Raw genomic sequence first — 27525 nt, forward strand, 5'->3', positions numbered from 1 at the left:
GTTTAAAGCTGGACCTGGCTAAGCTGAGCCCAGCATCAACCAGGCCTGCCCCACTCCTGAACTCCATGTGGAGCATGGGGAAAGCCCAGATAAACACTGACTGGCTCAACATTGAACTGTGTGCCCGCCCCTGAACTCCATGTGGAGTGGGGGTGGGGCACAGTAGCAAGGGAGGGGGCGTCCACACAGATGCCCCCACATGACCCGCCCAAGTGGCACCAGGGGCTCTAGCCCCCTTGTACTCCTCCCTAGTTACACCACTACAGGTGGAGTATAAACAAATAAAGGATACCATAGTTGTTAGCTTGATCTAGAATTAGAGATACTCAAACGCTCAGGGGTTCAGCTCATGCCTTGCTTGCCAGTAATCAAACAGGAATCCAATTTTTCAACGGACTGCTGGTCAGTTCACTAACCCATTTGCTGCTGCTCAGCAGGTTGCATAAGCGATTCCTTCCTCACAGTTCATTCCAGCATAGCTTTCACGCAACGTGTGATTGGTGTTTGGAATATGCTGCCACAGGAGGTGGTGATGGCCACTAACCTGGATAGCTTTAAAAAGGGCTTGGACAGATTTATGGAGGAGAAGTCGATCTATGGCTACCAATCTTGATCCTCCTTGATCTGAGGTTGCAAATGCCTTAGCAGACCAGGTGCTCGGGAGCAGCAGCAGCAGAAGGCCATTGCTTTCACATCCTGCACGTGAGCTCCCAAAGGCACCTGGTGGGCCACTGCGAGTAGCAGAGTGCTGGACTAGATGGACTCTGGTCTGATCCAGCAGGCTAGTTCTTATGTTCTTTCTGGGTGTCCACATTTCCAAGCATTGCGAGGGAATCCTACTCATGCCCCCGAGTATACCGTTGCTTCGCTTAGCAGGCAGTTGTTTAAACAGAAGTTAAATCACTCAGAAAGCCTATACAGCCATTATTTGTTACAGCTGTGCTTTTTTTTTAATAAAAAAAGACCTTCCTGTTTTATGTTCCTCTAAGTAGTGACATTAATGGCTGCCAATTTGTTTCTGTGCACGCCCGGTTTTGCAGTAGGCTGATACAAACCTGTTTGACAAGTGCTAGAGCTGTCGGGTGCCAAACCAAACAGACCTGGCGGTCAGCTCTTGCCTGATCAACACATCAGAATGCAGTAAGCAGGACCTCCGAACATTTTCATCATGAAATTCTCAGCATCTCTACCTAGAATAAGCTGCACGTGACTTGGATTAGATACACATCCCTAGCGATAAAACAGATGGCCCTAAAGGCTCAGACAGCTCAAAAGTCTTCACATACTGAGGACCGATTTATAGATCTTCCAGATTTAACATCCAAACATTTGTAGGTGAAGAAATGCAACTGGTAAATGCAATGCCACACGGAATCTCCTTTTAGAATACTGCAGCAACGCTGATGACTTTTATAAGAAGAAGAAGAGTTTGGATTTATATCCCCCCTTTCTCTCCTTGTAGGAGACTCAAAGGGGCTTACAATCTCCTTTCCCTTCCCCCCTCACAACAAACACCTTGTGAGGTAGGTGCGGCTGAGAGAGCTCAGAAGAACTGTGACTAGCCCAAGGTCACCCAGCTGGCGTGTGTGGGAGTGCACAGGCTAATCTGAAATCCCCAGATAAGCCTCCACAGCTCAGGCGGCAGAGCTGGGAATCAAACCCGGCTCCTCCAGATTAGATACACGAGCTCTTAACCTCCTACGCCACTGCTGCTCTCTTTTAGTACATAAAGTTAAAAAAAATCAGATTTGATCTCTTTACTCAGCCACTAGTTGATTTACAGTGTGAATGTGAGCATACAGGGTACAGGACCCGAGAAAGAACGGGCACTGTGAAAGTGTTGGTATGATTTTCAGACGCATTATCTGGAAAGATTTAGTTGTCATTCAAGATGGTTCCTTCCAGTGGTGAGATCCAAAAATTTTAGTAACAGGTTCCCATGGTGGTGGGATTCAAACTGTGGCGTAGCGCCAATGGGGCTGGGCGGGGCACGATGGGGGCGTGGCCGGGCGTTTCGGGGGCGTGGCATTCCTGGGCAAAGCTGTGGCAAGGATGCAGCCGTTGCGCCAGTCCTTGGGTGGGAAACGAATGCACGCAGGCGTAGGCTGCCACGCACGCCGGAGCACCTCCTGCTAGACTGCTTCAAGTTCTGCGCGCTACTGCTGAGAGGAGGGGCGTAACTAAGGCAAAAATCACATGGCAAAATCACCAATTCGTAACCCCCTCTCGGCACACACAAATAATTAGTAACCTACTCTCGGGAACCTGTGAGAACCTGCTGGATCCCACCTCCGGTTCCTTCAACAGTGAATGTTCAAGACCATAAGATGAGGACCTAACCCTGATGGACCTACCCTTCATTAATTTATCGAGTCCCCTTCCAAAGCGAAATAGGCCATCTTGTGACCATCACTACATCCTTTGGCCTTGCGGGCATCACTACATTCTCTGACATCAAATTACATTTTTTAACATTGTCATTTTGGGCCCAGCTGGTAGCAGCAGAGGCTCCAGAGGCAATGCCCAGCATGCGAGAGGAGCCACTGCAGTGTTTTGGGGTGCCCCCCACCCGCCCCCCCAGTTTTAATGGCTGGAAAACTAGCTCAAACTTGCCACTGTGCTTGGAGCATGGGAAGCTGTACAAGAACCCGACCTAGTCTGAATAGCAGCAAGATGTTCAAAGTGTAGAGTTGTCCACTTCCAGGAGGCATCTAGAGATCTCCAGCTATCACAATTGATCTCCAGATGATCCAGATCAGTTCCACTGGAGAAAGCGGCTGCTTCGGAGGTTGGACTTTATGGTATTATACCCACTGAAGACCCTCCTCTCCCCAAGCCCCACCTTCCCCAGGGTCTACCTCCCAAATCTCCAGGCAGAGGCATACCGGGGGGAAATGGCATCTGGGCCAACACCTGATCCGAATGCCCCCCTGGCCTCCGGCCCCCTTACCTTAGCCAGTGGTTGCTTGCCGTGGGCCATCTCTCAGCCTGGCCCCGCCAGGCTGCTTCTTCCACCAGGCTGGGAGCCTGCTGCGGGTCCACTGGGCGCCCCCCGTGACCCAATGGGGGGTGCCTGGGGTCAATTGACCCCCATGTCCCTCTGGCAGATACGCCACTGTCTCCAGATATTTACCCACCCAGAGCTGGCAACTCTATCAAAATAGCACCCTCTTGTCTATGCAGTTTACTTCCTCAATAAAGGTTTGTGTGTAGTTCAGTTTCTGTTCCACCCTGAAAGCCTCGTAAACTTCTGATAGACTAGATGGAGGGATGTTTCTACCTAGCATGAATAAGGAAGCGTTGAAATATCATTGGCCAAAAACTTTATTTGGACCAAAAATAAATGCAGGACTAAATTTGTGGTGGAGTTCTCCCCTAGGTGGGTAAAAAGACTCAGCATTAATAGTATGCGGCATTTATTACTAGTACTGGTGCTACTTGGGAATATTGATACCCTACAAACGGCAAAGAAAAAAGAAAGGGAAAGTATAACAGGCTTCTTTCCCTCCTACTGAGGGGACACACTCGGCCCCTACGATTTTTGGGTTCCAGGTTGGTTTTGAACTATACACTTTCCCCTCAGTTTCCAGATATTCTAGTAGTGAATGTATAGAAGAAGAAGAAGAGTTTGGATTTATATCCCCCCTTTCTCTCCTGCAGGAGACTCGAAGGGGCTGACAATCTCCTTGCCCTTTCCCCCTCACAACAAATACCCTGTGAGGTAGGTGGGGCTGAGAGAGCTCCGAGAAGCTATGACTAGCCCAAGGTCACCCAGCTGGCATGTGTGGGAGTGTCCAGGCTAATCTGAATTCCCCAGATAAGCCTCCACAGCTCAGGCGGCAGAGCTGGGAATCAAACCCGGTTCCTCCAGATTAGATACACGAGCTCTTAACCTCCTACGCCACTGCTGCTGCATAGGCTTTGGGTTCGCTGCTGAGAATGTATAGGCTTTGGGTTCGCTGCCGTGAGGTGAGTTTTATGGAGATTATTGAGATCACTGAGGCTGGATTTATTTATTTACAGGTTGGTTGTAAATGAACAAACCAGCAGCTCTCTGGACTCCAGGTAGTCATAATAGGAACCTTGCTGAGACACAAAAATTTAAACTGGTTATGGTTTCACAGAGCAGTCTGACTTTTCTACAATGCTTTTAGGCAGACTTACACCAATTGTCCACTAAGTGGTTGGATCCTCTGTCACACACAGGATCTCACCCATACCAGCCTGCCCTTTCTCCAGAGTCGGACTAAAGAGAACAAGGTCTGCTCATCGCCAGAGACCGGCCTAACAATCAAGCACTCTCCTCTCTCCCAGAGAGAGAGATAAACCCAGTGGTGGGATCCAGAAATTTTAGTAACAGGTTCCCATGGTGGTGGGATTCAAACTGTGGCGTAGCGCCAATGGGGCTGGGCGGGGCATGACGGGGGCGTGGATGGGCATTCCGGGGGCGGGGCATTCCTGGGCGTGGCTGTGGCAAGGACGCAGCCACTGCGCCGGTCCTTGGGCGGGAAACGAATGCACGCAGGCACAGGCTGCCACGCACGCCGGTGCACCTCCTGCTAGACTGCTTCCAGTTCTGCGCGCTACTGCTTAGAGGAGGGGCGTAACTAAGGCAAAAATCCCATGGCAAAATCACCAATTAGTAACCCCCTCTCGGCACACACAAATAATGAGTAACCTACTCTCGGGAACATGTGAGAACCTGCTGGATCCCACCTCTGGCTAAACCGCTTTGCCGTACTACCAGGCAGAGCTGGCCTTCACATCTTTTCCTGAACCAGACCTGAGCTGTCACCACTCTTTCCCTGAGGCAGAACTCAACTCTTTCTCCTCCTACGTTCCCTCCAATGTCTCACATGCAGGAACTGAACTCTTATGGGCTCATCTGAATTGCTAATTTTGCGTTCAGGGGCGATCACAGAAAGCCAGGGTCCAGCCCAATTTCAAGCTGCTTCCATTCTCATTGGTTTCAGCGCAAGTATTTACTCCATTCTCTAACCTTGATATCAGTGAGATCTGAAAACTACTCAATGTTAGTTGAATTCATGCATGGCTTCTCCCGAACTATGAACTACCAGTCACTAATTAGTAATTATGTACCCTCCCCTTCTTTGCTTGTTTCCCGATCCTCGGACAAACAGGAGATATGCAATGGCAGGGAAATGTATCCTATGGATTACAGAGGACACTGTGATATTAGTTGCCATCAGTAGTTTGTACATTTAGGTTTTAGTAAGATTAATTTATTACTTGTTTTATTTGATTAGTATGTTTTAATCTTTGTGGGCCACCCAGAGCCCGACCCAGGTCGGGAATGGGTGGGAAAAAAATGTACTAAATAAATAAATACCGAAGCAGAACTTTATCGTACTTGTTTATAGACTGGCTTCAATCAAACTAATTGACAGTGGGCAAATAATAAACCAAATGAAAGAGAGCCAACGTGGTTAGGAGTTAAGAGCAGCGGACTCTAATCTGGAGAACCAGTTTTGACTCCCCTCTCCTCCACATCTGGAGAACCAGTTTTGACTCCCCTCTCCTCCACATGAATCTTGGGCCAGTCACAGTTCTCTCAGAACTCTCTCAGCCCACATGGAGCCAAGCGGTGGCAAACTACTATTGAATGTCACTTGCCTTGAAAAGCCTATGGAGGCACCATAAGTCAGCTGTGACTTGGCAGCACACACAAATAATAAACCATAGAGATCCCATAGGTTGCTAGAGGAGCTCACAAGGTTTCCTGGGAAGTATAGTTCCCATCAGGCCGTTTTTACTGTGAACAGGCCCTTTGCAGCCTGAAAAAGTTCTAGAAAAAGGAAAGGAACAAAAGTAAGTGTGGGAAGGGGGGAAGGGGGGCGCCACGGGGGGGCCATGAGTGTGTGTGTGGAAAATATAGAATGCACACTGGGCACAGTTTGGCCCAGCTACACCTCTGGCAGGGGCTGATGGGAATTGTAGTCCATTGTAGTCCATGAACAATTGAAGCACCAGAGTTGGACACCCCTGCTCTAGGTTGATCCTGCATTGAGCAGGGGTTTGAGCTAGATGGCCTGTATGTCCGCTTCCAACACTATGATTTCATACCACCTCAATGAGTTATAATAGAATAGACCCAGTGAACTCCACAGTAAATGAACTGCCAAGGCGCTGACTATTGTGCTTTTACTGATATAATTGTGAAAGTCAGGGTGGCTTTTTGCTGGCTGCCATTTGTGCTTTGACGCTAACACTGTGTAAGCCATCCACATAAGGATGAAAGGGTGGGAGAGAAGTTGTCGAAAGCTGCCAGAGCGTTTGTGTTATTTTATTCAGCAGCAGCCAGGGAGGAGGAATTTGAAGTGGGGCTGTTGTCCTGGGGTTGTGAGGTTTAACTCTCCAGCTGTACCATTTCCTAATGAGCTGTTGCATCCCCCTGATCCACTTCAAGTATATTTGTATGCCCCTTCTGATGTTAAAGTTAAATTCCACCCAGGTCCTGCTTTATATGTGAATATAAAGGCAGATGTCTAGGATGGCTCACAGCCTTTTCAAGGCAATACAAAACTAGAATACAGAACACATTCAATGGCCCCTTCCGCACGTGCAGAATAATGCACATTTGATCCACTTTCATAAGTTTGAAAGTGGATTTTGCTATTCTGCACAGTAAAATCCAGTTTCAAAGTGCATTGAAAGTGGATTGAAAGTGCATTGTTCTGCATGTGTGGAAGGGACAAATACCATTCCATTCCTGAATCTAACCAATGCACATCTTCTTTAAATGATCTATGAACAGTGAAGCCACTGGATCAATTCTTACTTCATTTCAGGTGGGGAAGAACAAAAAAGATATTTTTTTACACAGAGGTTACAGATGCCCTTTCTCTGAGGGAGCCGGCCTTCTTCTTCTAGAGTTCCACAAAGCAAACTACTCATTTTCCTTACTTTGAAACAAATGGGGTGAACAAGAATTGTAGGCTGATTCCGCATGGGCCAAAAACAGCAGTTTGAAAACAGTGTGAAAATGGTGTAAAAGGATTTAAAAGGGTGTAAAAGGGTTTAAAACTGTTTTCACACCATTTTCACACCGCTGTTTTTGGCCCATGCAGAATCAGCCATACATATTGTTTCTAGGAGCCATACATATTGTTTCCAGGAGCAGCAGTGGCGCAGTGGTTAAGAGCAGGTGCATTCTAATCTGGAGGAACTGGGTTTGATTCCCCACTCTGCCGCTTGAGATGGAGGTTTATCTGGGGAATTCAGATTAGCCTGTGGACTCCCACACACGCCAGCTGGGTGACCCTGGGCTAGTCACAGCTTTTCGGAGCTCTCTCAGCCCCACCCACCTCACAGGGTGTTTGTTGTGAGGGGGGAAGGGCAAGGAGATTGTAAGCCCCTTTGAGTCTCCTACAGGAGAGAAAGGGGGGATATAAATCCAAACTACTCCTCCTCCTCCTAGAATGTTTGAAATATTTAATGTACATTATTTTGTTATAATGTTTAAAGCAATTCCACAAGATAGGACCATATTAGTAGTCCAAAGTTACCAAGAAAAAGAGAAACTTTTGTAACTCCCAAGTAAACTGATGGAATAGTTAAGATTTGAGCCAAAGAGTTGCTAAGAATTCAAAACCTAAATAGAGTATTTGAGCGTCAACATTCATGCTTAAAATTCTGAACTTTCCAAAACTGGGTGGGGGTGAGTTTTATTGTTCAACCCACTTATTGTGGAGATCCAGCACACACAGAGACACACACCTCAGTTTCCCACAGTAATTGTAACAATGACTTAAGCAAGCCGAAATGTTCTTTATATCACAATATGGAACGCTCTAAAATAGATTTCTTGGAGTAATGAAAATGACATAAGGTCATGTGAAATGTTAATAAAGCTGCATGGATTACAGAGAACTCAGTGGATGGATCTACTGGCTAATGGTTGAAATGGCCTGGGTTCTTTAGTATCCTCTGCAGAAGAAGCAAGACTGCAGCATCCACAATAACCCCATCATTATTAGTGATACAAACACGTCAAAATGCCTGGGATGCTCAGAGACTGCAACAATGAGAAAGATCCTCACCCTGCTTCTTCCCAACACCAGGTGAGGCTGAAAAGCAGTGGCGTAGTGCCAATGGGGCCAGGTGGGACGCAATGCCTCAGGCAGAGCAGCGGAGGGGGCGTGACCAGGCCACGGAGGGGGTGTGGCATGGCATTCCGGGGGCATTCCAGGGCAGGGGCAGATGGTGCTGTGGCAGGGGCATAGGGCGCGGGCGCCCCCCGGGTGCAGTTCCCCCTCGCTTCACCTCTGGCTGCAAACCCATTCCAGACAGCCCTTACTCAGAAGAAAATATGTTTCTGATCATCATCACATCCATTTTAATCAGGGGCTTCTCTTTATCAACTCTGTAATGGTCTGCTCTGTTTTATGGATAGTTTTGACTCTGAATTTTTAATGGCTTGTGTTTTATACCGCAGTTTTTAATTGTAAGCCTCTTCAAGCCAAACTCTTAAAAGGTGGCATAGAAACATTCTGAATGAATGCATCAATGTAAGGAGACTCAAAGGGGCTTGCAAACCCCTTTCCCTTTCTCTTCTTACAACAGACATCTTGTGAGGACGGTGGGGCTGAAAGAGTTCCGAGAGAACTGTAACTAGCTCAAGGTCACCTAAGCAGGAATGCGGGATTGGGGAGACAAATCTGATTCACCAGATAAGAGTCCACTGCTCATGCGGAGGAGTGGGAAATCAAATCTGGTTCTCCAGATGAGAGGCCACCTGCTCTTAGCCACTACTCCGTGCCATGGTTTGCTCTTTATACATTTTCATATTCTTGCAGCTCCGTGTTGTAAAGTGTTGTAAAGACCAGAATGAAAAGCCAACATGTTCCGCATTGTCCGTCCTTCAGCTCTGATGCCCCAAAGCAATCATTCAGAAAGCTGTCTGGCTCCTGAAACTAGGATTGTCAGCTTTGAAGAAGAGAAGAAGAAGAAGAGTTTGGATTTATATCCCCCCCTTTCTCTCCTGCAGGAGACTCAAAGGGGCTTACAATCTCCTGGCCCTTCCCCCCTCACAACAAACACCCTGTGAGGTGGGTGTGGCTGAGAGAGCTCCGAGAAGCTGTGACTAGCCCAAGGTCACCCAGCTGGCGTGTGTGGGAGTGCACAGGCTAATCCGAATTCCCCAGATAAGCCTCCACAGCTCAGGCGGCAGAGCTGGGAATCAAACCCGGTTCCTGCAGATTAGATACACAAGCTCTTAACCTCCTACGCCGCTGCTGCTGGGAAATACCAGGAGATTTGGGGGGGGGGGTTGAGCCTGGGGAGGATAGAGTTTGGAGGGGGTGGGAACCCTAGAATCCACTCTCCAAAGCAGTCGTTTTCTCCAGGGGAACTGATTTATGTAACCTGCAGACGAGTTGCAATTCGGGGAGATCCCCAGGCCCCGACTGCAGGTGGGCAACCCTACCTGTGATGCCACGTTCAAATTAATTGTCATCCCGTTCTGACTTGTAGCACTATTTTTGTTCTGAAGCTCTGTCGTTGAAGGAAAGCTCTTCGGCGGAATCCCTGCCTCACGCAAGACTGCTTCTCCCCCGTGACTGCAGGCTGAGCACGCACTTTCTGGGACAAGTTGGAGGAACTCGGAGTAACGCCCGAAGGAATGAAACTACCGGCAGCCTGTGTCTTGTGCTTGCTGCTGCTGTGCCTGGTTCTGCCCAATGCCGGAAGTCGAATCTTTGAGCGGTCCATGGAAATCAGAAGTAGGTGTGGGGAACCAGGGGTTGACCCGCGTGTGCCCCATTTAGGATAAAGATGAAAGGAGATTTATGAACCCATGTCTTAGACCGTCTGTTCTAGAATGCTCCGTTTGGGTTCTAGTGCCTACCTAGTTCTGTCCCCAAGACACGAGGTCCCAAGCAGAGCATTCTAGAACAGACGGTCCAGGAAATGGCAGATACGTTCACAAATCTCCTGTCATCTTTATCCTGAACAGGGTATTGTAATGGCCAGAGCTTGCTTTACAGCAAAACAAAAAAAACAGAAGTCCAGAGGCACTGTCAGGACTAACAATATTTATTCCAGAAGTGGCTTGAGTCTCATGAGTAGGGTTGCTGGCTCCAAGTTGGCAGATACCTGGAGATTTTCAGGGTGGAACTTGGGGAGAATGGGGCTTGGGTAGGGGAGGGAGCTTAGTAAGGTATAATCAGAGGTGGGATCCAACCAGTTCTCACCACTTCTCTAGAAGTGGTTACTCATTTTTTCTGAGTGCCGAGAAGGGGTTACAAAAGCAACCTCCCTGCCCAACAGGGACTGGAGGTGCATGTGTGCGGCGGCGGCACTGTTTGAATCCCACCACCATCGGAACCTGGTATTAAAATTTTTGGATCCCACCACTGGGTATAATTCTCTATAGCCAACCTTCCGAAGCAGCCATTTTCTTGGGGGAACTGAACGTGATAGTTTGGAGATCAACCGTGACAGTGGGAAGTTGCCACCCCAATTCATGAGTCAGCAGAGGCGGAGTGCTCATGGGGACACGTGGGGTCACATATCCCTAGGCGTATGCTAGCTGGTCACATAGGGGTAGAGAATCGCCCCACCCTGCCAGGCTACTCCTTTCAGCCCAAGGAGCAGCCTGGTGGGGCGGGGCTGAGGGGCGCCTGGCAGAAGTCCATCCAGGTAAGTGGGACATGGAAGGGAGGGGAGCGTGAGTGTGGGGGCACCTGGAGCCCCAGGCGCCGGCTCTGAGGAGTCAGAGCTCAGCACGTCAGATGGGAAGCGGTCTATGACTGGGCAGCATTTCTGTCAGGGCATCCTCAGTGATTCAAGGCTGTCATGGCAGAGACGTAGGCAGCGGTGGGAAGGTGGGGATATAGAGAACCTGATGTACTACAAGTCTTCTCCAGACTACAGAGACTACAAGTCTTCTCCAGACTACAGAAACCTGCGTTACCACTGATCTTACAAGATGGACCAAAAAACTTAACATGGATACTGTGAAGGTCAAGATGGTGGCTTGTCCACATGGCCTTTTATCAGATGCCATCCAATGAGCAGGCCAGTGAACCCTCCCTCTATCCCAAAGTGGTTAGAAGGCCGTAATATTGGCCAGATCAGGTCTGCACAGGTTTACTATTTGCGCATTTGCAGCAAGCAAACTTCCACCCCCCACCCTTAAGCACATGCACCCTTAAGCACATCACTGATGGGTGATCACCTGAAAGTGATGTCAAAGTATCCATGATGCCCTTCCTCTCCAGCCTCTGCCACCAAACCTTTGTGGACTGGCAGCCACGGAGCTGGAAACCATACATGGGTCGATTCCCCACCGGCCCAAAATAGCATGTTAAGGAAGCAAACAAACCCGCTTGGGGAAGACTTGCCCACGGTGTTCTGCTTGAACAAGGTTTCGCCGCTGCTTCTCCCCCTTAGCGCGTGCTTTTTCCGGACCTGGTTTTATCTATCTATCTATCTATCTATCTATCTATCTATCTATCTATCTATTGGGGGGGGTGGGGGGGGGGGGGGGTGGGGGGGGGGGGGGGTGGGGGGGGGGGGGGGTGGGGGGGGGGGGGGGTGGGGGGGGGGGGGGGTGGGGGGGGGGGGGGGTGGGGGGGGGGGGGGGTGGGGGGGGGGGGGGGTGGGGGGGGGGGGGGGTGGGGGGGGGGGGGGGTGGGGGGGGGGGGGGGTGGGGGGGGGGGGGGGTGGGGGGGGGGGGGGGTGGGGGGGGGGGGGGGTGGGGGGGGGGGGGGGTGGGGGGGGGGGGGGGTGGGGGGGGGGGGGGGTGGGGGGGGGGGGGGGTGGGGGGGGGGGGGGGTGGGGGGGGGGGGGGGTGGGGGGGGGGGGGGGTGGGGGGGGGGGGGGGTGGGGGGGGGGGGGGGTGGGGGGGGGGGGGGGTGGGGGGGGGGGGGGGTGGGGGGGGGGGGGGGTGGGGGGGGGGGGGGGTGGGGGGGGGGGGGGGTGGGGGGGGGGGGGGGTGGGGGGGGGGGGGGGTGGGGGGGGGGGGGGGTGGGGGGGGGGGGGGGTGGGGGGGGGGGGGGGTGGGGGGGGGGGGGGGTGGGGGGGGGGGGGGGTGGGGGGGGGGGGGGGTGGGGGGGGGGGGGGGTGGGGGGGGGGGGGGGTGGGGGGGGGGGGGGGTGGGGGGGGGGGGGGGTGGGGGGGGGGGGGGGTGGGGGGGGGGGGGGGTGGGGGGGGGGGGGGGTGGGGGGGGGGGGGGGTGGGGGGGGGGGGGGGTGGGGGGGGGGGGGGGTGGGGGGGGGGGGGGGTGGGGGGGGGGGGGGGTGGGGGGGGGGGGGGGTGGGGGGGGGGGGGGGTGGGGGGGGGGGGGGGTGGGGGGGGGGGGGGGTGGGGGGGGGGGGGGGTGGGGGGGGGGGGGGGTGGGGGGGGGGGGGGGTGGGGGGGGGGGGGGGTGGGGGGGGGGGGGGGTGGGGGGGGGGGGGGGTGGGGGGGGGGGGGGGTGGGGGGGGGGGGGGGTGGGGGGGGGGGGGGGTGGGGGGGGGGGGGGGTGGGGGGGGGGGGGGGTGGGGGGGGGGGGGGGTGGGGGGGGGGGGGGGTGGGGGGGGGGGGGGGTGGGGGGGGGGGGGGGTGGGGGGGGGGGGGGGTGGGGGGGGGGGGGGGTGGGGGGGGGGGGGGGTGGGGGGGGGGGGGGGTGGGGGGGGGGGGGGGTGGGGGGGGGGGGGGGTGGGGGGGGGGGGGGGTGGGGGGGGGGGGGGGTGGGGGGGGGGGGGGGTGGGGGGGGGGGGGGGTGGGGGGGGGGGGGGGTGGGGGGGGGGGGGGGTGGGGGGGGGGGGGGGTGGGGGGGGGGGGGGGTGGGGGGGGGGGGGGGTGGGGGGGGGGGGGGGTGGGGGGGGGGGGGGGTGGGGGGGGGGGGGGGTGGGGGGGGGGGGGGGTGGGGGGGGGGGGGGGTGGGGGGGGGGGGGGGTGGGGGGGGGGGGGGGTGGGGGGGGGGGGGGGTGGGGGGGGGGGGGGGTGGGGGGGGGGGGGGGTGGGGGGGGGGGGGGGTGGGGGGGGGGGGGGGTGGGGGGGGGGGGGGGTGGGGGGGGGGGGGGGTGGGGGGGGGGGGGGGTGGGGGGGGGGGGGGGTGGGGGGGGGGGGGGGTGGGGGGGGGGGGGGGTGGGGGGGGGGGGGGGTGGGGGGGGGGGGGGGTGGGGGGGGGGGGGGGTGGGGGGGGGGGGGGGTGGGGGGGGGGGGGGGTGGGGGGGGGGGGGGGTGGGGGGGGGGGGGGGTGGGGGGGGGGGGGGGTGGGGGGGGGGGGGGGTGGGGGGGGGGGGGGGTGGGGGGGGGGGGGGGTGGGGGGGGGGGGGGGTGGGGGGGGGGGGGGGTGGGGGGGGGGGGGGGTGGGGGGGGGGGGGGGTGGGGGGGGGGGGGGGTGGGGGGGGGGGGGGGTGGGGGGGGGGGGGGGTGGGGGGGGGGGGGGGTGGGGGGGGGGGGGGGTGGGGGGGGGGGGGGGTGGGGGGGGGGGGGGGTGGGGGGGGGGGGGGGTGGGGGGGGGGGGGGGTGGGGGGGGGGGGGGGTGGGGGGGGGGGGGGGTGGGGGGGGGGGGGGGTGGGGGGGGGGGGGGGTGGGGGGGGGGGGGGGTGGGGGGGGGGGGGGGTGGGGGGGGGGGGGGGTGGGGGGGGGGGGGGGTGGGGGGGGGGGGGGGTGGGGGGGGGGGGGGGTGGGGGGGGGGGGGGGTGGGGGGGGGGGGGGGTGGGGGGGGGGGGGGGTGGGGGGGGGGGGGGGTGGGGGGGGGGGGGGGTGGGGGGGGGGGGGGGTGGGGGGGGGGGGGGGTGGGGGGGGGGGGGGGTGGGGGGGGGGGGGGGTGGGGGGGGGGGGGGGTGGGGGGGGGGGGGGGTGGGGGGGGGGGGGGGTGGGGGGGGGGGGGGGTGGGGGGGGGGGGGGGTGGGGGGGGGGGGGGGTGGGGGGGGGGGGGGGTGGGGGGGGGGGGGGGTGGGGGGGGGGGGGGGTGGGGGGGGGGGGGGGTGGGGGGGGGGGGGGGTGGGGGGGGGGGGGGGTGGGGGGGGGGGGGGGTGGGGGGGGGGGGGGGTGGGGGGGGGGGGGGGTGGGGGGGGGGGGGGGTGGGGGGGGGGGGGGGTGGGGGGGGGGGGGGGTGGGGGGGGGGGGGGGTGGGGGGGGGGGGGGGTGGGGGGGGGGGGGGGTGGGGGGGGGGGGGGGTGGGGGGGGGGGGGGGTGGGGGGGGGGGGGGGTGGGGGGGGGGGGGGGTGGGGGGGGGGGGGGGTGGGGGGGGGGGGGGGTGGGGGGGGGGGGGGGTGGGGGGGGGGGGGGGTGGGGGGGGGGGGGGGTGGGGGGGGGGGGGGGTGGGGGGGGGGGGGGGTGGGGGGGGGGGGGGGTGGGGGGGGGGGGGGGTGGGGGGGGGGGGGGGTGGGGGGGGGGGGGGGTGGGGGGGGGGGGGGGTGGGGGGGGGGGGGGGTGGGGGGGGGGGGGGGTGGGGGGGGGGGGGGGTGGGGGGGGGGGGGGGTGGGGGGGGGGGGGGGTGGGGGGGGGGGGGGGTGGGGGGGGGGGGGGGTGGGGGGGGGGGGGGGTGGGGGGGGGGGGGGGTGGGGGGGGGGGGGGGTGGGGGGGGGGGGGGGTGGGGGGGGGGGGGGGTGGGGGGGGGGGGGGGTGGGGGGGGGGGGGGGTGGGGGGGGGGGGGGGTGGGGGGGGGGGGGGGTGGGGGGGGGGGGGGGTGGGGGGGGGGGGGGGTGGGGGGGGGGGGGGGTGGGGGGGGGGGGGGGTGGGGGGGGGGGGGGGTGGGGGGGGGGGGGGGTGGGGGGGGGGGGGGGTGGGGGGGGGGGGGGGTGGGGGGGGGGGGGGGTGGGGGGGGGGGGGGGTGGGGGGGGGGGGGGGTGGGGGGGGGGGGGGGTGGGGGGGGGGGGGGGTGGGGGGGGGGGGGGGTGGGGGGGGGGGGGGGTGGGGGGGGGGGGGGGTGGGGGGGGGGGGGGGTGGGGGGGGGGGGGGGTGGGGGGGGGGGGGGGTGGGGGGGGGGGGGGGTGGGGGGGGGGGGGGGTGGGGGGGGGGGGGGGTGGGGGGGGGGGGGGGTGGGGGGGGGGGGGGGTGGGGGGGGGGGGGGGTGGGGGGGGGGGGGGGTGGGGGGGGGGGGGGGTGGGGGGGGGGGGGGGTGGGGGGGGGGGGGGGTGGGGGGGGGGGGGGGTGGGGGGGGGGGGGGGTGGGGGGGGGGGGGGGTGGGGGGGGGGGGGGGTGGGGGGGGGGGGGGGTGGGGGGGGGGGGGGGTGGGGGGGGGGGGGGGTGGGGGGGGGGGGGGGTGGGGGGGGGGGGGGGTGGGGGGGGGGGGGGGTGGGGGGGGGGGGGGGTGGGGGGGGGGGGGGGTGGGGGGGGGGGGGGGTGGGGGGGGGGGGGGGTGGGGGGGGGGGGGGGTGGGGGGGGGGGGGGGTGGGGGGGGGGGGGGGTGGGGGGGGGGGGGGGTGGGGGGGGGGGGGGGTGGGGGGGGGGGGGGGTGGGGGGGGGGGGGGGTGGGGGGGGGGGGGGGTGGGGGGGGGGGGGGGTGGGGGGGGGGGGGGGTGGGGGGGGGGGGGGGTGGGGGGGGGGGGGGGTGGGGGGGGGGGGGGGTGGGGGGGGGGGGGGGTGGGGGGGGGGGGGGGTGGGGGGGGGGGGGGGTGGGGGGGGGGGGGGGTGGGGGGGGGGGGGGGTGGGGGGGGGGGGGGGTGGGGGGGGGGGGGGGTGGGGGGGGGGGGGGGTGGGGGGGGGGGGGGGTGGGGGGGGGGGGGGGTGGGGGGGGGGGGGGGTGGGGGGGGGGGGGGGTGGGGGGGGGGGGGGGTGGGGGGGGGGGGGGGTGGGGGGGGGGGGGGGTGGGGGGGGGGGGGGGTGGGGGGGGGGGGGGGTGGGGGGGGGGGGGGGTGGGGGGGGGGGGGGGTGGGGGGGGGGGGGGGTGGGGGGGGGGGGGGGTGGGGGGGGGGGGGGGTGGGGGGGGGGGGGGGTGGGGGGGGGGGGGGGTGGGGGGGGGGGGGGGTGGGGGGGGGGGGGGGTGGGGGGGGGGGGGGGTGGGGGGGGGGGGGGGTGGGGGGGGGGGGGGGTGGGGGGGGGGGGGGGTGGGGGGGGGGGGGGGTGGGGGGGGGGGGGGGTGGGGGGGGGGGGGGGTGGGGGGGGGGGGGGGTGGGGGGGGGGGGGGGTGGGGGGGGGGGGGGGTGGGGGGGGGGGGGGGTGGGGGGGGGGGGGGGTGGGGGGGGGGGGGGGTGGGGGGGGGGGGGGGTGGGGGGGGGGGGGGGTGGGGGGGGGGGGGGGTGGGGGGGGGGGGGGGTGGGGGGGGGGGGGGGTGGGGGGGGGGGGGGGTGGGGGGGGGGGGGGGTGGGGGGGGGGGGGGGTGGGGGGGGGGGGGGGTGGGGGGGGGGGGGGGTGGGGGGGGGGGGGGGTGGGGGGGGGGGGGGGTGGGGGGGGGGGGGGGTGGGGGGGGGGGGGGGTGGGGGGGGGGGGGGGTGGGGGGGGGGGGGGGTGGGGGGGGGGGGGGGTGGGGGGGGGGGGGGGTGGGGGGGGGGGGGGGTGGGGGGGGGGGGGGGTGGGGGGGGGGGGGGGAAGAAGAAGAAGAAGAAGAAGAAGAAGAAGAAGAAGAAGAAGAAGAGGAGGAGGAGGAGGAGTAGTAGTAGTAGTAGTAGTAGTTTGGATTTATATCCCCCCTTTCTATCCTGTAGGAGACTCAAAGGGGCTTACAATCTCCTTGCCCTTCCCCCCTCACAACAAACACCCTGTGAGGTAGCCCAAGGCACCCTGTGACTAGCCCAAGGTCACCCAGCTGGCGTGTGTGGGAGTATACAGGCTAATCTGAATTCCCCAGATAAGCCTCCACAGCTCAAGCGGCAGAGCTGGGAATCAAACCCGGTTCCTCCAGATCAGAGTGTACCTGCTATAACAGGTAATAAAGGGGTTTTCTTATGAACTACCTGGAGCAGCCGATGATGAACTCACAAGAATCCAGGGAGGGTCTCAGCCCCGGTGGATGGGGGCAAAGAAAATGGTTGCATCTGATCTGCGTCAGAATAATATACAATGGACTGTTGAGCCACATAAATGTAACGGCTCCTCTAGATGTGCATCACCATTTCGGTTACTACAGGTTACTAGAACTGCAGCTAAGTGCTCATGAACATTGGTAACAAGCTTGCAGAAAAGTTAGTATGATAGGATACTCTAGCACAGTGGTGGCGAACCTATGGCACGGGTGCCAGAGGTGGCACTCAGAGCCCTCTCTGTGGGCACGCGCAAATAGAGATCATCATGTGTGTGTGTGGAGGGGGGAATCGCCCCTCCCCCCCACACATCTAGGCTGGCCTGGGCCGCTGGGCTCGATTATTAGCATTAAACTTAAGACCTCGTTTTGGGGAAGCAGTGTAGGTAACCCTGTTAAGCGCTGTTAAACCCCACTGATTTTCATGTGAAGAACTAAAGTGCGATCCTTTACCTGGGAGTAAGCTCAGTTGCTGGCAATGGGGCTTGCTTCTGAGTAAACCCTCCTAGGGTTGTGATTCACCCGTTGGAAGAGTTGCACGGTTGCTTCAAAGCAAAGCCACCGCCTACCACCAAGCTTACTCCCGAGTAACGCACACTTTGGAGTCAACCATTTTTTCTAAACTAAAACTTCAATATTCAGGTTAAATTTCCATGTTGGCACTTTGTGATACATAAGTGGGTTTTGGGTTGCAATTTGGGCCCTTGGTCTCGAAAAGGTTCGCTATCACTGCTGTAGCACCTGCTAGTTCAGCTCACTTCCTATTGGCTAGTGGCAATTAGATAGCCAATTAATCAACAGACTGTCTGACTCTTCACAACCAGTTTTGGGGTATATATAGTCATAGGGCACTTGCAGCTGTTAGAAGCTGACTCCTTGCTTATGAGGAATGGAGTGGGCGTTGTCTGTTTCTGATCTCCAGCTGCTGAAATTTTGCTCTGTTCCCAGCAAAGTTTTTTTTTGGGGGGGGGGCATGAAGGATTGGGGGATCAGGTACAGAGTCCCCACTGATCAGCTAGAAGATCCTTCTGATCTCCCATCCTAGAAACTTGTTGTAAATCATGGGTTTTAATTAGTGTTTGAACATTTATTTGTCTTTTAAACCAGTGGCTCTCAACCTTCCTATTGCCGTGACCCTTTAATACAGTTCCTCATGTTGTGGTGACCCCCAACTATAAAATTATTTGTGTCTCGGTTCCTAAGACCATCAGAAATATGTGTTTTCCGATGGTCCTAGGCGACCTCTGTGAAAGGGTTGTTCGACCCCTAGGTTGAGAACCGCTGTTTTAAAGTGATTTCGGAATCTTTTGTCTACTTGCAACCTCTTCAGAGACTTTTTTTGAGAGCAGAAACGCTTTCTGGGATTCTGTTTCTGAGAGTAGAAAAGTATTCTATAAATCTTCTACAACTACATGCATCCATAAAATCACTTTCAGTTTTCTGGGAATCTCTTTCAACAAGAATCCATTCTCCCATATGAAGTAGCGCACCAATTAAAATGCTAGGAATTGCTTATGATTACCCTGGTCTGAAAACTTTATCAATGGGAGTAATTAACAAATTGGGAAACACGCCTTAGTTCCCCAGACTTGCAACTGAAGGAAAGAAAATATTTTACATAAGCCCAAGCAACTGCATCTGAGGCAAACTTTCCATGACTCAAAAAAACTTGAAGAACAAGAGCTGCTGTACTGTCTGAGCACAATTCCGTCTTTTATTTAGCATATATTATACATGTGTATATATTTATATATATATATAAGTTAAAAGCCAGTGACAAAGATAGACTGAGTGATTACAATGTTGTACATTAAGGTGAAACGGCATACTATATGCAATCCCATGATTCTTCACAACTTCAGCCCAACTGAGGAGGGAGGAGAAAGTGAAGAGGAGGGTATGTTTCAACCTTTCCTTCCGTGTTGTCCTCTCAAAACTGCCTCAACCTTCCAGTCTTTATCTTAGCCTGAAGTCAACCTGAGCTGCTTTGTTTGATAGTAGAACGTCCCATGGCCAAGGAATCTCAGGGATAGGCATACGGTGTGGTTTCATCCATATATGTCAACAAAACCAGTTCACAACACTGGAGGGGATTTGAGGACACTGAACTGTGGATAAGAAAATAATGAGAGGCGCTGTAGAGGCATTTAATCTTTCAGGGTACTAAAATGGCATTACTGTAACTGAAAAATGCTTTCTAAGTTGGGCTTGTTATTGGCAGAAAGCTAATGGAAGCAACTTAGTAACAAAGCAAAGAACCTGGGTTTGTACCTCTGGAGGGTCAATATTTTTAAAGGGTAAAGTTATGGCATAAAAAGAAGTAAACAGAGACAGGTGTTTCACTCTCTGGTGCTCCTCCTAATGCATGGGGGAATTTGTACATCTACCTCCATAGATCTAGGTGCCAATGACACTGATAAATTAATTCTGGACATAATAATTTCAAGGTCAGAATGACACCATCGACTTAGAGGCGAAAATGATTTGAACACCCATTTGCAGCCCTGAATGCTGACGCAGCAGACACGAGTTCAACACACTTTCATCACCAATGTCTGACCTGTCCAGACCCTGGGATTGTGGGTGTACCCGGGTCAATCTGGCTGTGTGTTCAGGCATGACGGAGGCTTTCCAGCCCAGGGAATTCTTCAATATCCCCCAGTGATCCAAAATTGGTAATAGTGGGGAATAACCTGTCGTGTAATCCTAAACATTTGGGTGTGTGACATATTGCAGCAAATGCTTAGTGCAGATACATGCGCAGGCTGGAAACTGCACATGTTGGGGAGTGAGAATGTGACCATCCTGAACTCCTTGGGAAAAGGGCAGGATAAAATGGATATATGGATCACTTGTCTGTTAAAAAATAATCTACCTCTCAACCTCAGTCTTCAGAATTTGAAATCAGATTGTCAAATCTGGGTTACATTTTAGTTTTAGCATTTTTGCCTGGTTCCTCCTCTTTATTTTCTGCTTGGTATCCTAAGGTTGCCAAACTCCAGGCAGGGCCTGGAGTTCTCCCAGAATTCTCCCGACTACAGAGATACATTCCACTGGAGAAATTGGCAGTTTCAGAGAGTAGGCTCTATAGAATGATACCCCATTGGGCTCCCTTTCCTTCCTAAACTCTGCTTTCCCCCATACTTCATTCCCAACATCCCGAACCAGAGTTGACAACCTCAGAAGTCCTAGGCAAGCAGTCTCTGACAGTGCCTTCTTTTTTTGGAATACTCATGCAGTCTTTCTTAACAAGTGCAAGTGCAAAAGCTTGGTTGAACTCACAGCAGAAAAGAAGAGCCACATTTGCATAGGGGACCAAAAAGAGATCTGCCTCCAGGTGTCTTAAAAGCCAGAATTAAATCCAGGACTGTTTAAAGCCCATAAATATGCAGATTGTCCTACTGAGCCACAAAGCGAAACATGAGCCTAGCAACATAGGCAAAGCGATTGAAGAGAAACTTGTACAGATATCTAGACTACAGAGATGTGATTTATGAAATGAACTGCATTTCACATATTATTCCTATGAAGCATGACTGGATCGGTAAACCTGAGGCGGGGGAAATTCTTTATACTGAACAGAGTTGTGGTGTTCTGGAAATTTCTTTCAGAGCTAATATGTTTTTTTCTTCTGTTTCAAGACACAGGGGGAGGAAAGAGAGGGAAGAGAAAAGTTTGTGAGCGGAGCCTTGAAAAGAAGGTCTCTTGATGGACTAGAGAGACCTCGTGGCTTTCATGATCGATGGGTCATCACTGGCTTCTGTGAAAATAAGAAAACATCGATGTGAATCTTTTGAAACCAACAAGCAAAAACACGTAACACCAATCCATCTGTAATGAACCTTTCTTCAGAAGAAAATAATTCTAAGTCCAAACTCCAGACATAAGTTTCAAAAAATAAGAAATGTTTATTTTAAGTGCTGCAAAGACTGTTCCTCTCCCTCAGTAGGACCCTGACATCAGCTGGTAAAGAGTTCTACTAGGTGGGAACCAGGACCGAAAAGCCCTCGCTTTGATTGACACCAGCTGAATGTCCTTGGCACCAGGGACCACCAAGAAGTTGCCGCTGGAGGCATGGAGGGCCATACGCAGGTAATATGGGGAGATGCAGTCCCAAAGATAGAAGAAGAAGAAGAAGAAGAAGAAGAAGAAGAAGAAGAAGAAGAAGAAGAAGAAGAAGAAGAAGAAGAAGAAGAAGAAGAAGAAGAGGAAGAGGAGGAGGAGGAGGAGGAGGAGGAGTTTGGATTTATATCCCCCCTTTCTCTCCTGCAGGAGACTCAAAGGGGCTTACAATCTCCTTGCCCTTCCCGCCTCACAACAAACACCCTGTGAGGTGGGTGGGGCTGAGAGAGCTCAGAAGAGCTGTGACTAGCCCAAGGTCACCCAGCTGGCGTGTGTGGGAGTGCACAGGTGAATCTGAATTCCCCAGAGAAGCCTCCACAGCTCAGGCGGCAGAGCTGGGAATCAAACCCGGTTCCTCCAGATTAGATACATGAGCTCTTAACCTCCTACGCCACTGCTGCTGCTAAAGTAATGTGTCGTTAATATTTATGCTTCACTTCAGTTCTGTCTTTACACTTCAGGTTGATTTTACAACTCTAATCCTATTGCATTGCTTACTGAATGTCCCCTCTTGTTGATTGTATTAATTTACTCCTTGAGTCCAAGTGTGAAAGGGAGACAAAAAAATAATGTAAATGAATAAATAAATAATTCCTCACTGACCTCTAGGTCTCTGCCCTTTTTTTTACAAAATCTGAAAAGCTGTGACAGATAAATGTCACAGCCTTGTCGGATTCAAAAGGCAAGGGGGTAAATAAAAATCTTGGCCTCTGGATCATTATTGCTGGATTTGAAATATCTGGGGTGCCCTTCCCGCCCTCCTTCTGTATTGGTACTGTTTTCTCACAAGACAGGTGACGTCTCCTAAACTTGTGCGTTCCCATTTCTGTGGTAATTTTTACAACATCCAGTGCAAAGAAAGCACAATTTTTCCTTGGGTGAACAAGCGAAATGCCATTTTCCTGTCAGGCCTGAAGTTGCCTCATTCGACCGTTTGTGACAGTTTATCTCCCCCCTTTTGCTACTTGCCTGCTCATTCCACCTTCAGAGAAAAACTGGCAGGTCTCTGAAGAAGAGAACAGCTGAAATGGGAGCCTGGGTGGTACATCTGTATGTGTCTTCCTTTGTCAAATAAAGACAGCTCCATCCATTCAGCTTCTATGACCACTATGTACGTGTGTCTGTGTGCGAGTGAACTGCTCTAGTAACTCCTAATATCTTGATTCTCTGGTGACACAGTTAATGCTCCTGCCCCCAACTTCACCATCACATCCCTCCTCAGTCGGGCCAGATTTGGAATACTTGCCGCAAAGATGCGATCGGCTTTCCTGTTTTTCCCATTGGGGTTGCGCTGTGTCAAAGATCCTCTGTAATAGGAGTTCCGAGCAAAGGAATCAGCATTGCCTTGGAAAGTGAAGCCAGACACATGAATTACAACATGTCGGGTCAAAACTGCGTATACTCATTTGTTATAGTTATGTGATGCATATTTAGCACCAATGCTTGAACTCTCCGCCCGCCCCCCCCCCCCCGCCTTTTCTTGAGCATGTTGTTTTGATAAAGGTAAATACAAAGGGAAGGGAGGGAACCCCAAGGCATAAAGCCAGGCTTAAATTGTCCTGGAAGACATTTATTTCAAACTAACGGGGCCCGGCCACGCGTTGCTGTGGCTTATTGTGGTGAAATGGGAAAGGAACAGTAGCAGCAAATCAATTGCAGAGGCCAGCAGTATGTGCTCATGGAAACGCGCAGGCTGAAACTGTGCGATGTCATTGATGTGTGTGACCGCATCCTCCCTCACTTCTCTTCCCTTGCATGGCACCCCTCCCCTTACCTCCCTCCCCTTTCCCTTTGCTAGAGTGGGTGGGTCATATCCAGATGCTGGCCCCCCTCCCTCCCCTCCCTTGCATGCCACCCCTAACTCTCTCCCCTCCCTAACTTCTCTTCCCTTGCATGCCTCCCCCTCCGTCCCTTCCCTCTCCCTCCGCTGAATGTGTATGAGAGAAGGTGTGTTGTGTGGTAGTAGTGGGTGAGGCACAGAGAGTGAAATGTACCTGCGTGTGGGGGGGGGGGGGCTGAGAGAGCTCCAAAAAGCTGTGACTAGCCCAAGGTCACCCAGCTGGCATGTTTGGAGTGCACAGGCTAATCTAGTTCCCCAGATAAGCCTCCAGATCTCAAGTGGCAGAGAGGGGAATCAATCTTGGTTCTCCAGATTAGAGTGCACCTGCTCTTAACCACTACACCACTGCTGCTCCCCACTGGAGGTTACCTTTTGCTGCCCCGTCAATCCTCAGAAGACTCATTTTAATGCACTGTATGCTGAACAGCCAAATCAAGACATTTCATCAGGTAATGATTGAAGAAATCTCTCCCCTTGGTCCCCACTCATGATAACAGAAGAGGCTAATAACCCAGTGAAAGATAGAGAAGGCCCCAGAGGGTGATAATGACCTCAACAGAGCTTATCAAAACAAACAGTGAATGGTGGACACTACCACCGGCACTGTTGGTGTTCATTGATCCCTAGGGACAGATTCCTAGGGACTGGGGTTTGACCATTATTATCCCAATATAGGAGAAAGGTGACGAATTTAATCCTGCTAACTGCCACCAAATTAGCCTGCTTAGCATAGTGAGCAAGTTTTATGTTAGGCCATGGGTGTCAAACTCGCACCCCTCCAGATGTTATGTACTACAGTTCCCATCATCCCCGGCCAGCATGATGGGAACTGTAGTCCATAACATCTGGAGGGGCGCGAATTTGACACCTGTGTGCTAGGCATTCAAGCTGGAAGTTCGGGGAACAGCTTGACCAAGAGAGAATTCTGTCTGAGGAACAAGCGGGCTAAATAGATCAATGTTTGATTTTATTTATTTATTTATTTATTTATTTATTTATTTATTTATTTATTTATTTTACACCATTTGGCAGAGAAATATAATGCTAGGTCCCATGAGGCACTTTTTGCAGCCTTTGTAGAATATAAAGCAGTGTTTTGTAGCATTCCTCAGGAAAGATTATGGGCAAAATAAGAGGCATCCTCAGTGGACTTGAGATTGCACATTGTATGAAAAGAGTTCCCTGATGGGGTGCTGTGTGGTTTCTGGGCTGTATGGCCGTGTTCTAGCAGCATTCTCTCCTGATGGTAAGATGCAAGAAGAAGAAGAGTTTGGATTTATACCACCCCTTTCTCTCCTGCAAGGAGTCTCAAAGCGGCTTACAAGCTCCCATCCTCTCCCTACAACAGACACCTTGGGAGGTAGGTGGGGCTGAAAGAGTTCGGAAAGAACTGCGACTGGCCCAAGGTCACACTGCAGACTTCACGTGGAGGAGTAGGAAAACAATTCCAGTTCACCAGGTAAGACTCCGCTGCTCTTGTGGAGGAGTGGGGGAATGAAACCTGGTTCTCCAGTTCAAAATCTACTGCTCTTAACTGTCAGGGTCTTTTGTCTTGTAGAGTCTCTGTCAGGAGAGGTGTGAAACGGGGCTGCTTCCTGAACCCACTGCTATTTAATATTAACTCACCAGGGTCAGCCATTTCAGCCTCTTCCTATTCATTGGGGCCTAGACCTCATTTTCCTTATCGGCAGATTACCCAGAGCCACTTTATATGTCACCAAATGGAAAAACAGGAAGCAGATACAGCCTTCCACTCTGCCAACTGTGAGCAATTAGGATATTCTCCTGACGTCACTGGAAGGTACTTCTATTCTGTCTTCGTAACAGCAGAGAAGGCCTAGCATATCATGCTGACCTTTCTGGGGGGAAACTGCGTGGCTTTTCTCTCACCACTCCACAGAAGGGAAATTGCAAGGTCTAGATCTAGAAATGGGATCCTTATCGTCCCATTTTTAATTTGAAGGGAATGGGGGGAATGATTGCTTTGACTCATTCCCCGTCCCCAAGGCTGGATTTATAACCAGTATTTAACAGTACTTTGAATTGACAGAGCGCATTTCAAATAGGCAATACTCTTAACGTGTATTATCTCTGTAAGAAACTCTTTTGAAGGTTTTCTTCGGCACTTCAGCGCCAACACAGAAAGAAAAATGAAAGAAAAGAATACTAATACAATTGCTGAGTTTTTTTAATATTGAGAGCTGGCGTGGTATAGTGGTTAAGAGCAGTGGACTCTAATCTAGAGAACCAGGTTTGTTTCCCCACTCCTCTGTATGAAGCCTACTGGGTGACCTTGGGCCAGTCACAGTTCTCTCAGAAATCACTCAGCCCCACCTACTTCACAAGGCATCTGTTGTGATGAGAGGAAGGGAAATGAGTTTATAAGCAGCTCTGAGACTCCTTATGGTTGAAAAAAGTGAGGTATAAATCCAAAACTCTTCAAAATTTTGCAACTGTATTATGGTTCAAGGTAATGGGGCTATACCTTAACAGAATGACTAAGGAAGGAGCTTCATAAAAGGAAAAAAAGACTATAGATTATACCACTATGTATTGCATGCCATTGACTTAAAAACGGTAAACTCCTCCTACCTGGGACGTTTGCTTTCTTCCACAGAGCGTGCAGCTTCCAGAGAAAAGAAAATGGAGTGGTGGGGGAGGAAAGAGACCCCTGCCTAGCCAGCCAAATTGGCCAAATCAACTCTGGCAATCAGTGGGATGACAGATGTCACAGTCAGATCACCCTCACATTTTTGGTCACATTTTGAAGCATAGCTATGTGGCCCAATATATTCTGTGCTTTGGCACCAAATAGTCCTTGACCCAGTACTTTGAATTGACAGAGCGCATTTCAAATAGGCAATACTCTTAACGTGTATTAAGGGGCGTATCTGCCAGAGGGACATGGAGGGTCAATTCACCCCGGGCGCCACCCATTAGGTCATGTGGGGGTGCCAAATTGCACCCCCATGTGACCTGAAGGAGCAGCCAGGCCAGGAGCCTACCACAGGCCCACCAGGTGCCCCTTGCCCGGGGGTGGCAGGCTCCTGGTCTGGCTGCCCGGGACCAACTCCACCTTCCTCCGCTGGCTGAGGTAAGTGGAACGCAGGGGGCACAGGGGGCATGGGAGGTGGGGAACTTGGGCAGGTGTTGCCTTGGGTACCATTTTTCATTGGGTTGCCTCTGCCTTGACCACACTGGGCAGACCATGCAGAGGTGAAATCAGGGTTATTACTGTACAGTAGAGATAGAGATACCTGCTTCCACATATAGGTCCAATTTGAGGATCAAAGTTTTCTGGCTGGAGCAGGTGGTGTGCCATCATTCACTTCCCATGGGAATAACTAATCTGACAAACCTTTGGGTGGATAGATCCCCATCCACTTCTGTAACCATAACTTTAGCCATGTTTGGTTGTCGTAATGAGGGGAAACGGGCAAGATTTAACGCCTATGCTTCATAAGAATGGAGACGTGTGTGTAGAAGGAACAAGGGGCATTGCTTTGATACAGTGTCTGATGTTGGGGAGGCAATCTTACTCTGGGCACCATTTTCTATAGCTACAGCCCTTCTTGCGGCAACCATTTCTGTGGCAACCTTTTTAGGGTTAAAATGTTGCCGATGCCTGTCCTAGATACATATCTGCCAGTATCTGGATGGACCACGATAGCCTAATTGTATTAAATCTAGGAAGCTAAAGAAACCACCAAGGTAATTCATGGTTGTTCTGCGAATGCAGCCAATGGCAAACTACCTCTGTTCATCTCTTACACTGTCTTACACTGTTCATCTCTTACACTGAAAATCCTACAGGGTTGCCATAAATTGGCCGCGGTTTGATGGCACGTTCTACCACAGAGAGACGTCTCAACATTTCAGTGTCAAGTTCCTTAAAAATTTTGCCTCCAAGTTTAGTTTCGAATGGAAGAAGAAGAGAGCTAGAATAGTGGCAAGTACCTTAACACCTTCTGATTGGTTTCTCTTTTATATTCACTGTGATTGAAAATTTTAAAATGTTTCTAAAGACTTTTAGGTGATTTGCTAACATTTTACCACTGGATAATCTTCTACTACTAGCTAATCTTCAAGAAGGGTGACTTTTGGACAAAGATCCTCATGGGTTCCTTAACTCCTTAGAACACTCCCTTTTTCATGAACTGGGTCGATCCTCTATGATACTAGCAGCACCCCCTGTTGTGGAGGCCATTTACAATCAGCAACACAACTCTAGCTCTCTCTTAGTCACTGGGTTGGGGGGGGGGGTGGCGTTCAGGACACATCTAGACATTTCAGGACACATAAGTTCCCCTTCTGGCAGGTTGTTCCCCAAAAATACTGTTCAAACATTTTGCCCATCACAGTTAACATTTCCCTTCCCTTTCTTCACAGAAATGAGCACAGGTCTTACTTGCAATTTCGAGGGAAGAGGCAAATTTTCTCCTCAAAACATGCGGCATAGACATCACCTAAAAGGGCACAAGAAGTATACAAAATGTGTGTGAATCAGGGTTTATTGCAGGGGTGGTTTTTTGTCCCCAAACGCAAGCTCTGCTGTCACAACTTGTTTGACAGGCACTCTGGCCAACATGTTAAATGCTGATTCGGTTGTCTTACTTTGTTTTCTCAGCACCCTTCAGGATAGGCTGCT

At 55.4% G+C, this 27525-nt stretch overlaps 1 protein-coding gene across 3 annotated transcripts in view; it reads left to right on the top strand.

Annotated features, from left to right (window-relative positions):
- PRLH (prolactin releasing hormone) overlaps positions 1 to 27525 on the top strand; it is a 52911-nt gene that overhangs the window by 3433 nt on the left and 21953 nt on the right. The window contains exon 2 of one of the 3 annotated variants that reach the window (XM_048500508.1): positions 9512 to 9740. In XM_048500508.1, the coding sequence (XP_048356465.1) occupies positions 9641 to 9740 (100 nt within the window). In that variant the 5' untranslated portion in view covers positions 9512 to 9640. Of the gene's footprint in view, positions 1 to 9492; positions 9741 to 27525 lie in introns of all 3 variants that reach the window. The other 2 variants (XM_048500530.1, XM_048500519.1) reach the window with 2 other exon arrangements.

The sequence above is a fragment of the Sphaerodactylus townsendi genome, linkage group LG01 (assembly GCF_021028975.2).
Source record: "Sphaerodactylus townsendi isolate TG3544 linkage group LG01, MPM_Stown_v2.3, whole genome shotgun sequence".
In the NCBI taxonomy this organism is placed as follows: Eukaryota; Metazoa; Chordata; class Lepidosauria; order Squamata; family Sphaerodactylidae; genus Sphaerodactylus; species Sphaerodactylus townsendi.